The sequence below is a fragment of the Nerophis ophidion genome, unplaced genomic scaffold (assembly GCF_033978795.1).
Source record: "Nerophis ophidion isolate RoL-2023_Sa unplaced genomic scaffold, RoL_Noph_v1.0 HiC_scaffold_46, whole genome shotgun sequence".
Lineage (NCBI taxonomy): Eukaryota > Metazoa > Chordata > Actinopteri > Syngnathiformes > Syngnathidae > Nerophis > Nerophis ophidion.
In genome coordinates, this window is record NW_026906968.1 from 557,539 (window position 1) to 570,637 (window position 13,099).

At 39.9% G+C, this 13,099-nt stretch overlaps 1 protein-coding gene across 1 annotated transcript; it reads left to right on the forward strand.

Annotated features, from left to right (window-relative positions):
* Positions 1–295: 295 nt before the first annotated feature.
* LOC133546876 (zinc finger protein 180-like) lies at positions 296–11,952 on the forward strand. The gene is made up of 3 exons (XM_061892728.1): positions 296–678; positions 1,679–1,945; positions 10,300–11,952. The coding sequence occupies exons 1-3, from the start codon at positions 576–578 to the stop codon at positions 11,253–11,255; spliced, it is 1,326 nt and encodes a 441-aa protein (XP_061748712.1). The 5' UTR covers positions 296–575; the 3' UTR covers positions 11,256–11,952.
* Positions 11,953–13,099: the final 1,147 nt, after the last annotated feature.

A 13,099-nucleotide genomic window follows, 5' to 3' on the forward strand; every position in this document is an offset into this window, starting at 1 on the left:
AACTGTTATGTCTACTAGGAAAATTAGATTCCAATACATTGTTAAATATTTGAATATTTTTACGAAAATAAGTTGTATGTCTTTGTTTAGAAATTTTGAAATTGACAGGTTTACTTTTATTTTCACAATAAGTAAATAGTATATAACAAAATAGTTTTACCGTTGTGGGAAACTGGTTGTACTTATTTCTCTCGCGAGATTTGGAAAAGAGCTGGTTACTTGTTTCTCTCGCGAGATCTGACAACACTGCGCGCGAACCAAACACGGCGAGGATAAAGCAAGATGGCGTCTGAGGGTGAAGACGTTATTGCAGTCGTCACAGTTCAATGTTCTTAATCTGTTCCTCCATGTACACATATATGTCCTTTATTACACTCTAGTAAATAGAGTAAACATCGTTAATAACTGTTTGCATCCGGTTATATTAGTGTGAGCGCACTTTGATGCTTCTCGAGCTAGCTTAGCCTGCTAGTTAGTTTAGCTTGTTAGCTGCTAACAAAGAGAGGCGGAAGTGATCAAAACACATCACTAAGTAGAGATCAAGTGTGAGTGTAAAGTGTTGTGATTGTGTGAAAATGTGCCAAAGAACCACAGCAGAGTACGAGGAGGAACTTTGTCCAACAAAAGAGGAGAAGGAGCGACAACATGAAAAACATCAAGTTGTGTTACACAGAACAGGTTTGTTTACTTCTTACTCTCACATCTTTACTAACTTTATATTTCATTATTAACACTATTCTTAAATAGATTGTCTATAGGAAGATGAATTGTCATGTGAGGATGATGCACTGATTGTTTTACATTGTTCATAAAAACGAGACAGTGCCAGACACACAATATTTATGAGAGGTTGATGTTTGTAACAATGTGTATCAACATGTTTACACAAAACTCACACAGTCACCGGGGGAATATTCCAGAGAGCAGGTTAAGTGCAAAGTCCTGAGTATGTAAAGCTCGAGAGTTTTACCTCCAAAAATAAGAGAGGTAAGACAAAGTCAGAGTCAGTTACCATGGTTACTGATGCTGTAAACCTAGCCTGCTAGCTGGCAGGTTTGACAAGTTATATATGTGCGTCAAAGCATACTGACCTATTATTTCCTTCATGTCGGTGCACCCTCCCTGAGATTGGTAGGTTGTGAGTTCAAACCCCAACCCAGTCATACCAAATACTATACAAATGGGACCCATTACTTCTCTGCCTTGCACTCAGCATCAAGGGTTGTAATCGGGGTTTAACCACCATAAAAGTTATTCCCAGGCATGGCCACCGCTGCTGCTCACTGCTCCCCTCACCTCCCAGGGTGTGATCAAGGGTGATGGGCCAAATGCAGGAAATAATCTCCCCACACCTAGTGTGTGTATGACAATCATTGGTACTTTAACTTTTTAACGTGGCTGTGATTGTAAAAAAAACAAAGCCTGATCTAAAGATGACATCTTGATCTCATACCATCTCAAACCAATTGGCCGTTCATTATTAAGTGAAATGTTTTATAGTCGCTTAAATTTGTCTTTAACCAAGCAACACTGTTTTATTCAGTTACTCAACTAATCGGAAACATTTCCAGTAGAACACTTGATTAATAACATTTTCAATAGCCACAGCCCTATATTTCATGTACAATTTAATATTTAGCATGTAGGAGTTAAAATGTGTTTTGTTTGTGTCCTGTAGACATCCATCAGCTGATTGGACACCAAGAAGAATGTCTCCCTCATCTGCAGGGGGACAGTTTCACTTTAGAGTATCCACAGCCCTCACATTTTAAAGGGGACAAAGATGAGCCACAGCCCTCTTATTTTAAAGAAGAAGAGGAGGGAGAGTGTCCTGTAGGGCAGGAGGAGGCTGATGTCAGCAAGTTTCCACTGACTGTTGTCTCTGTGAAGACTGAAGAGCATGAAGACAAACCACCTGAGTCCTCACAGCTTCATCACAGTCCAAGTAAGCACAACATCCACATATCATCTAATACAATGTTTGTGACACATGTTCATCCGGGGGACACATTTATCACTAAAGATGAAGATATGTTTGCTTTTTAACACCACCATTTAAATATGAATGCTCATCAATCATCAACAGTGTAATTGCTGGGGTGTAACCATGTGACCTAGAGGCCGTCCTCCTTACCTCACGTGGTCAAATGAAGGCAAACATTCAATATGGCTACTGTTTATTTACCTTTAACAGCACATATGTCAGCATATTTCAAAGGTTTAGTGGTAAAGATTATGGATGTACACCAAGTACCATTTTTTTAATTAATACTGGTTCCTAATTATGTCGTCCATGAGGACCGTGAAAATTTTGGATTAAAGACACAACTATTTGTATTTTTAATTCCAGCTGACTGAGTCACATTGAGTTCAGCTGCCGCTGCTACACATTACAATCAGCTTTGAATGATGACAAATAAGGAAGCAACCAAAGTTTGATGTGTGTGTTATTGAGAAGAAGATGACATAACTGCATTTCACCTTGCACTGCACACATAGTTGACTTCTTTAAGACTTCAAATAAACAGCTGCTGATAAAAGACTTCCCTGCTCTGAGATGTTACAGAACATCATGTTGGAGGTGTTCAACCTCTTGTGCTAGTAGGAATGCTATTTAAAATGCCTTTTTCCACTTTTTTATTTCCACAAATGACATTTAGTACCAAAAAAAGTACCGACAAATACTGGTATCGATTAGGGTATCATATCGATACATTTCTAACGATTTATATCCCTACTTAAAATACAAGCCAGATATCTTAAAAAAATAATTTCAACGTTTGTTTGGATTTAGTTACTTCTCTGCTGTCCAGCAATGTCTCAATCAATCTAGTTTATTAGTACTAATTAGCAAAGTTGTCTTGTCTTTCTAAAGTCTTTCTTCCAATAGCCTCCTAGCGGTAAAGTTGTCCGATTGCAAACTGAGGCAGTATTTGTGACTGATAAAACTTTCGGCGAATCAAAATTTAAGAAATTGTACCGGCAAGTTAATTATATTTGAAAATGGCTGATAGAAACACAATCAGAATCAGAAACACTTTAATAATTTCAGAGGAGAATTTAAGATTTTCAGCACAATCCCATTCAAGAGCAGACAAACATTACAGGGAGACAGAACAGGTCTGCCAACTTCCGCCGCCCCTTAAAAAAAAGGTGAGAAACTGGTAAAAAGGAGGAGAGGTGAGAAAAAAAAAATCAGTCTAAGCCTGGGACCCTGGAGAGGGGATCCAGACTGAGGCCAAAGAGAAAACAAAAATCTAATATCCAGCGCCGGGGACCGGGCTCGGCGTGTAGTTGTTGACAACCTGCTGCTCCACTTTGACATGTTAGGCTTACAAGAGACATTCCTCCCAAAGCTAGACCTGGGGCTGTTGAATTATTTTAATGATGGGAATTGTATGAGGGAGGATAGCGGGAGGTGTTGCTGTGCTCTGGCACAAAAAGCACGATGCAGTTATTAGTGTTATTAGGCTCGAAGTGTATTGCTGTTCAGTATAAGTCCGACAATAGGGAGTTTATTGTTCTCAATGTGTACACTCCGTATGAATGTAAAGACAATGAGGATGAATCCATGTTTAAACTTGCTTTTATTAATTCTTTTATACAGGATAATCACTGTACGTGTATTTATGTGGTCGGTGACTGGAATGCTGATATTTCTGATGGCAGCTCTGATAATGCAAGACACCTAATACAGTTTTGTGATGATAATGCACTCACCTTATCTAGTCAAGGGTTGTTGCCAGCTGATAGCTACTCTTATATTAGTGAAGCCTGGCACACAACATCATGGCTTCAGGTGGGGGGACGGGTCCTGACTGTTGTTTGTGCTTAGCCACCAAACAGCAGCTCAGAGTACCCACTCTTTTTGGATTCCCTTGAGGGAATACTGGAGAGTGCTCCCTCGCTGATTCCCTTGTTCTGCTGGGGAACTTCAATGCTCATGTTGGCAACGACAGTGAAACCTGGAGAGGCGTGCTTGGGAAAAATGGCCGCCCGGCTCTGAACCCAAGTGGTGCTTTGTTATCGGATTGTCACGGATTGTCCATGACAAACACCATTTTCAAACATAAGGGTGTCCATATGTGCACTTGGCACCAGGACACCATAGGCCGCAGTTCCATGATTGACTTTGTAGTTGTGTCATCGGATTTGCGGCCTCATGTTTTGGACACTCTGGTGAAGAAAGGGGCAGAGCTTTCTACCAATCACCACCTTGTGGTGAGCTTGTGAGGGTCTGCTGGGAACGCCTAGAAGAGTTTCCTGTCAGAGAGAGTTTCAATTCCCACCTCTGGAAGAACTTTGAACATGTCACGAGGGAGGCAGTGGATATTGAGTCCGAGTGGACCATATTCCGTGCCTCTATTGTCGAGGCGGCTGATTGGAGCTGTGGCCGCAAGGTGGTTGGTTCCTGTCGTGGCGGTAATCCTAGGACCCGCTGGTGTACACCAGCAGTGAGGGATTCCATCAAGCTGAATAAAGAGTCCTATCGGGTCCTTTTGGTTCATGGGACTCCAGAAGCAGTGGACAGGTACCGACTGGCCAAGCGAAGTGCGGCTTCAGCGGTCGCGGAGGCAAAAACTCGGACATGGGAGGAGTTTGGGGAAGCCATGGAAAACGAGTTCCGGGCGGCTTCGAAGCAATTCTGGTCCACCATCCGCCGCTTCAGGGTGGGAAGCAGTACACTGTCACTGTATGGTGAGGATGGTTTGCTGCTGACCTCTACTGCGGCTGTTGTTAATCAGTGGAGGGAATACTTAGAAGACCTCTTCAATCCCACCAACACATCTTCGTATGAGGAAGCAGTTCCTGGAAAATCTGTGGTGGGCTCTCCTATTTCTTGGGCCGAGGTCGCCGAGGTAGTTAAAAGCTCCTCGGTGGCCGCCCTCAGGAAACATTTGGTGATTTAACCCCCAACCCTTGATGCTGAGTGCCAAGCAAGGAGGCAATGAGTCCCATTTTTATAGTCTTTGGTATGACTCGGCCAGGGTTTCAACTCATGACTTTCCAGTCTCAGGGCAGACACTCTAACCAAAAGGCCACTGAGCAGGTCGATGGTTAATGCATCCTGAATAGAAAATAAACCTTGAGCAATTGAGTCATTGGTAGCCGCTCTATTCTGCTTTCAAAGTGCTCTAAATAACATCTTAAAGGCCTACTGAAATGAAATGTTCTTATTTAAACGGGGATAGCAGGTCCATTCTATGTTTCATACTTGATCATTTCGCAATATTGCCATATTTTTGCTGAAAGGATTTAGTAGAGAACATCCACGATAAAGTTTGCAACTTTTGGTGCTGACAAAAAAGCCTTGCCTTTACCGGAAGTCGCAGACGATGATGTCACAAGTGTGAGGGCTCCTCGCGTCCTCACATTGTTTTTAATGGGAGCCTCCAGCAGCAAGAGCAGTTCGGACCGAGAAAACGACTATTTCCCCGTTAATTTGAGCGAGGATGAAAGATTCGTGAATGATGATATTGATAGCGAAGGACTAGAAAAAAAAAAATAATAATAATTTAAAATAAAAGGCGATTGCATTGGGATCGATTCAGATGTTTTTAGACACATTTACTAGGATAATTCTGGGAAATCCCTTATCTTTCTATTATGTTGCTAGTGTTTTAGTGAGTTTAATAGTACCTGATAGTCGGAGGGGTGTGTCCACGGGTGTCTTGACGTCAGTCTCTGAGGGAAGTTGACGGCAGCTGCATGGACGGCGCAAGCTCGGCTGATCTACAGTAAGAGGAGAGTTTTTACCACAATTTTCTCAGCGAAACCTGCCGGTTGACAAGTGGTCGGGAACCATGTTCGCTTGACCGTTCTGATCCATAGTAAAGCCGTGTGTTTGTGTGGCTAAAGGCTAAAGCTTCCCACCTCCATCTTTCTACTGTGACTTCTCCATTATTAATTGAACAAATTGCAAAAGATTCAGCAACACAGATGTCCACAATACTGTTTAATTGCGTGATGAAAAGAGACAACTTTCAGCCCGCAAATGGTGCTGCGCTAATATGTCCCCTCCAACCCGGGGCGTCACGCGCACGCGTCATCATTCCACGACGTTTTCAACAAGAAACTCCGCGGAAAATTTAAAATTGTAATTTAGTAAACTAAAGCGGCCGTATTGTCATGTGTTGCAATGTTAATATTTCATCATTGATATATAAACTATCAGACTGTGTGGTCGCTAGTAGTGGCTTTCAGTAGGCCTTTAAATCCACTTTTAACATTTTAAAGGGGAACATTATCAGCAGACCTATGTAAGCGTCAATATATACCTTGATGTTTCAGAAAAAAGACCATATGTTTTTTTAACCGATTTCCGAACTCTAAAAGGGTGGATTTGGCGATTTAAACGCTGTCGGAGCAATGACCTTTCACCTGTGACGTCACAATGGGAAGCAATCAGCCATTTTCTCAAACACATTACACACACCAAGTCAAATCAGTTCTGTTATTTTCCGTTTTTGCGACTGTTTTCCGTACCTTGGAGACATTATGCCTCGTCGGTGTGTTGTCGGAGGGTGTAACAACACCAGCTGACTTACGTGGAGTGTGCTAATCAGACCTATTACTGGAAGCTAATCGATGCTAACATGCTCTTTAGGCTAGCTGTATGTACATATTGCATCATTATGCCTTATTTGTAGCTTTATTTGCATCCAGCCTTTCCCTCCACCCACATTTAATGCCAAACAAACACATACCAATGGACGGATTCAAGTTGTACCAGTGGTCAAAAGATGCGAAAGTCCCTCGTTTGTTCTGCACACCTTACCGACGATAGCGATGCTACGACAGAGATGGCACAGAGATGTGTGGATATCCTGCGACACTCAAAGCAGATGCATTTACAATGATAAAGTCAACGAAATCACAAAGCTGAGTTTTGTTGATGTTATTGACTTATGTGCTAATCAGAAATATTTGCTCACAGTATGACTGGAAGTTAATCGATGCTAACATGCTATTTAGGCTAGCTGTATGTACATATTGCATCATTATGCCTCATTTGTAGCTATATTTGTATCTAGCCTTTCGCTCCACCCACATTTAATGCCAAACAAATACATACCAATTGACGGATTCAAGTTTCTCAGTGTTCAAAAGATGCAATCGTTGGTTAGAAGGCAATCGCCGAATTCGTCCTCGTTGCCGATGTCTGTCGTGATATGGCCCAATAGCTTCAGTTTCTTCTTCTATTTCGTTTTCGCTATCTGCCTCCACACTCCAACCATCCGTTTCAATACATGCGTAATCTGTTGAATCGCTTAAACCGCTGAAATCTGAGTCTGAATCCGAGCTAATGTCGCTTTCTGTTCTATCCGCCATGTTTGTTTGTATTGGCTTCACGCAGTGACGTCACAGGAAAATGGACAGGCGGATATAACGACGGTTAAAATCAGGCACTTTAAAGCCGTTTTTTGGGATATTGCGTGATAGGTAAAATTTTGAAAAAACTTCCAAAAATAAAATAAGCCACTGGGAACTGATTTTTATTGGTTTTAACCCTTCTGAAATTGTGATAATGTTCCCCTTTAAATACACACTGTAGGTATATATGTAATGTAGTCACATTCTTAATAACATGTCATATTTACATATCTTTCTCATTTTAAGCATACAATGTCTGCTCTCAGTGGGATGCCGACTGATGGTATGTTCATATCTTCCTGTTTAGATGAAGAATTAATCCTCACAAATGGTTAAAAAAGGGTGGGTGCAAAATAGCGTATTTTTGAATCTTTCTTGCCATCTCCAGGTCTAAGTTGGATGTCAGAGTTGACCAAGTTCTCGGTTTATGTCCACAACCTTCTACTTCATAAGTGAGAAGCATGCTTTATAATCTAGAATTAGCTTTCACCCTCTTAGAGGCGAGAAAGCAGCTCAATATGTCAATATAGCAGCATAAGCTAGTTACTTCTGTGATCTATGCGCCGCTAAAAGTAGGTCCTCAAAGGCCTACTGAAATTAGATTTTGTTATTTAAACGGGGATAGTAGGTCCATTCTATGTGTCATACTTGATCATTTCGCAATATTGCCATATTTTCGCTGAAAGGATTTAGTAGAGAACATCCACGATAAAGTTCGCAACTTTTGGTGCTGATAAAAAAGCCTTGTCTTTACCGGAAGTCGCAGACGATGACGTCACAAGGGTGAGGGCTCCTCACGTCCTCACATTGTTTATAATGGGAACCTCCAGCGGCAAGAGCTATTCGGACCTAGAAAACGACAATTTCCCCATTAATTTGAGCGAGGATGAAAGATTTGTGGATGATGATATTGATAGCGAAAGACTATAATTTTTTTTTTTAAATAAAATAAAATAAAAAGCGACGGCTCCGGCATTGTGAGCGTTTCAGATGTAATTACACACATTTACTAGGATAATTCTGGAAGATCCCTTATCTGCTTATTTTTTAATAGTGTTTTAGTGAGATTGTAAAGACATACCTTGAGGTCGGATGGCTGCGGTGAACACCCAGTGTCTTAAAGAAAAGCCGAGGAGCCAAGCTCACAGCTGCCTTTTAAACAGCTACTGCAGGAGGACGAATAATGATGTCTCCGGTAAGATATATATCACAATTTTCCCATCCAAAAACATGCTGGTTGACGTAGAGAAACATGTTCGCTTGACCGCTCTGTGTTAAAAACAAAGGTGCAATACACTGTTTTCCACCAACAGCACTGTTCTTTATAGTCTCCATTATTAATTGAACAAATTGCAAAAGATTCAGCAGAACAGATGTCCAAATTACTGTGTAAGTATGCGATGAAAAGAGACGACTTTTAGCTGTGTGTTATGCTAAGCTAATATTTCCTGACAGTCCGTGACGTCACGCGCACGCGTCATCATTCCGCGACGTTTTCAACAGGAAACTCCGCGGGAAATTTAAAATTGCAATTTAGTAAACTAAAGCGGCCGTATTGGCATGTGTTGCAATGTTAATATTTCATCATTGATATATAAACTATCAGACTGTGTGGTCGCTAGTAGTGGCTTTCAGTAGGTCTTTAGGGTTAGCGCTTATAATAAAAATATCACTAATACTTGGTTAATATTCAGGTCACAAAATGTAAAATGAGTATAGTTGGCAGTTTTTGGATGTTTTTTGGAGGACTTTGTGGGTCTAATAGAGGAGCTCCCATTGACTCCAATATTAGCTGATTTCTGCTCATGTTTATTTACTAATTAGAATTCATAAATATTTAAAAAATATGTCTCACATAAGGATTATGAATGACAGGCGACATTTTAAAAAAGTGCAGTTTCCTTTGAATTTGTCAGATAAGTAAACAGTCCTTCAAATTAAAGATGTAAAACAATTGAGGTTGTTTATAGATATTATCCACTATGAAGTTACAGTCAAACTAAGCACACAAGGGAAAGTACATTCATATACACATAATGTACACATATGTGTAAGAATCATGTTCATCGTCACACCCTTAGTTAAAAGCACACCATCCCCATGACATGACACTTCCACGTGATGTAGAACAGGAGTACAACATTTTAAACATACACACACATCTGAAGAATATAAAAAATACATATATTTGGTGGGCCAAACAAAATGACTCGGGGAGCCAATGTTTGGTATGGGCGATATGACCTCAAATCTATATCCTAATTACAATATATGTCACAATATATAATTTTTTTATATGATCGATAATAGAATAATTTCAAAGCGGGTTAAAAAATGCTCCTAATTTGGCAGCTGACATATGCAGTAACATATTGTGTAATTTCTAATTGTATTATTTTATCGAACCCATCCATCCATCCATCCATCTATCCATCATCTTCCGCTTATCCGAGGTCGGGTCGCGGGGGCAGCAGCCTAAGCAGGGAAGCCCAGACTTCCCTATCTCCAGCCACTTCGTCTAGCTCTTCCCGGGGGATCCCGAGGCGTTCCCAGGCCAGCCGGGAGACATATCTGGTTACTTTATTCGAGGAAAAAAAATACTGGAAATTATGTATTATTTCACTGCATATTTCAGCAACTAAATTAGGAGCCTGTGTAACCTGTTTTAAGATCGTTCTATTAGTAATTCTATATGAAATAATTTAATCGCAAAATCTAATTTAAACCATATCGTCTATCCACAGTAAAAAGTCCTGTTGTCCTGGTTTGTTTTTCTTTTCCTGTGAATAATGTTGTTAAGAGCAGCGTGTTTGTGCGTCACTGAGATTTCAAGACAGTTCTTACAATAACTTGTTTTTCCTAAGTGCATGTAAAAGTACTGAATGCGTTGTGTGACTGAGCAGAGATGCTGTGTTTGTCTTGCAGACGTCTGTGAAGAACATCTTCACCCTGAGCAACAGAAGTGGAGCTTCAGGATGCGAACGGAGGAGCCACAGCCCTTCCACATTAAGAAGGAAGAGGAATACCTACTGACCCCCATTTTTAAAGAGGAAGAGGAGGACCCACAGACACCCCATTTTAAAAAGGAAGTGGTGGATCCACTGAGCCCTCACATTAAAGAGGAAGAGGAAGAACACAGCATCAATCAGCAGGGAGAGCATCTTGAAGGACTGGAGGAGGTTGATGTCACCAAGATGCCAGTGACTGGTGTCCCTGTGAAGAGTGAAGGTGATGAGGTGAAAGGTGAAAGTGAGGAGAGGGGAGGGGGGGAGCCTCCAAGCAGCAGCTCAACACAACACATGACAACAGAAGCTGATGGAGACCACTGTGGAGGATCACAAGCAGACAAGCTCTTAGCTCCACTATCAGATAGTGAGGACACAACGTCACACTCTCCTGACACTGATGATGAAGACTCTAAAGATGATAAGACATGTCACACTGACAACACTCACTTCACATCTTCTCACTGTCACAAAACTTTTAAATACCATTGTAGTCTGAAAAGACACATGAGAATACACACTGGAGAAAAACCTTTTTCTTGTTCACTCTGTGGTAAAGGTTTTACACAAAGTCAACATTTGAAAGTACACATGAGAACACACACTGGAGAAAAACCTTTTTCTTGTTCAATCTGTGGTAAAGGTTTTACACAAAGTCAACATTTGAAAAGACACACTAGAACACACACTGGAGAAAAATCACATTCCTGTTCAATCTGCAACAGAAGCTTTTGTGAAAAATCAAGCCTTGTAGCACACATGAGAAGACACCAAGGAGAGAACGTGTTGAGTTGCAGTGTGTGTGGTGAAAGATTGTCTTCTAAGTACCAGTGTAAGAAACACAAGTGTGCTGGTGAGAACAGCAGCAGCAAATGAAACTGCAGGATTTGAAATAAACTGTCCAGACTTTCATTTTGACTTTCTAACAACATCAGCACATATAACATGTGTGACATTGTTGTTTGTCTAACAATCTGGTTAATATGCTTCTGCATTTATAGATTAAGATAGTTTGAAATATGAAAGTATTACATATTTGTATTTGTAATTGTTGATAACCCCATAGATTATCACCTTTATATGATATACATATGTACTGGTTCACATCTGGAACATCTTCTGGACCACTTCAGGAAGCATATTATTATTTACTTTATACATCATTTAAACAGTTGTCTTTTATACAATTTTAAAATGTCTGACCTTATGAATCATTTGTTGGGTCTCTTTAATTATCGTTATTACTCTGTATTATGATGATTGTGTTGTGATTATTTTATATGTATGTCCCCAGACCTTTACGTAATCTAAACGTGAGAGAAAATGGCAGATTATTTTTGTGAAGGGATGGTTTTGTTTTTACAAACTTACATTTGTCGATATATTAAATAAATCCAGTATTGTGTTTGAAACATTTTTTTAATGTTTTTTTTTCTTTTTTAACATGCCCACAACAACATCAATATCAGTCAAAGTTTGGAGTGTCAGACAAAAGCCAATATTGTACATCATCCCACAGAGATTTACTTTGCATACATTCTTAAAATAAACTGTTTATTGTGTTTTCCTATCACAGATCGAACAAGTGTTGTCTTCAATTGCAAAACAACATCCAAAATATTACTTTAAGTGGTCAATTCCGACTTTTTTTCTTTCATTAACTCTTTTGCCTTAGAAAGAATGGAAACTTTTAAGTTATGAGTATTTTTCTTGTTCCAGGTTGTACTTCATGAAATCTTCAAATAATAAACTATTTTTATCAGTCAATAAGTGCATCAGTGACCAAATGCCTTTTTCAAACCATTGCTGTTCAAAGATGGATTTGTTTCTCATTTTAATATAAGAACAATTCCATAGTGGAGTATTGTGTGTGATGAAGTTGTGTTTGTAAATTAGTTTCCAGTACAACAACACTTGCTGGTAGGGATGGGTACTGTTCACATTTCAACTGATTCGGAACACATTCCACTACCTCCAAATCAATACCAGTCCTCAACAGTACGACTTTTTGGTACTTTTGTGTGTGTTAATAATATTGATTGTTTGTGATAAATTTGTATTGCAAAATTTAAAAATAAGATTATTATTGATAACTGCAGTCCTTTCGTTACCCTTTGTTTTTTGTTTTTTTGTTTTCATATCATCAGTTACATGTAGCTTTGTTTACATTTGCAAGTCCAGTACGCTAGATGGCTGTAGTGTAAATTCATAAGGTTTTTTGTTGCGCCCAAAAAAGTGTTAATACTGAATATATTGGATTTATTATGCACCAGCTGTCTGATTCTAACATTCATCTTAGTTATAGTTTTAATTAACTCATTTGGTGGGTGTTAACGTCATGAGAAATTGCTAATGCTAATCAGTAGCATGTCAATAGCAAAGCCAATGTATATTAGCATCAAGCTACCATGACTTCTATAGCGTTTTTTGAGTCCATTTCTTTGTTGGCATTGACAATTGCAACCTTTATCTCAAGGTAGTTTGACTCAGACTGCTCTCAGTGCTGCTGGAGTGATGGCCAAATGCCAACCAGAGGTCAAATGAGTTCCAAGTTGGATATTCAACAGACATTCAACATCCAGCCAGGCTGACTGTTTGAAAACTCATGCCACGTCTGTCAGTCCCTGCTGACAAGTGCTTTAGTTTAAGGGACCGTCAATAAAGTACTTGTCATTGGCTCACTAAGAACATTTCAATTGTCAGTAGCTTTAGTCATGTGA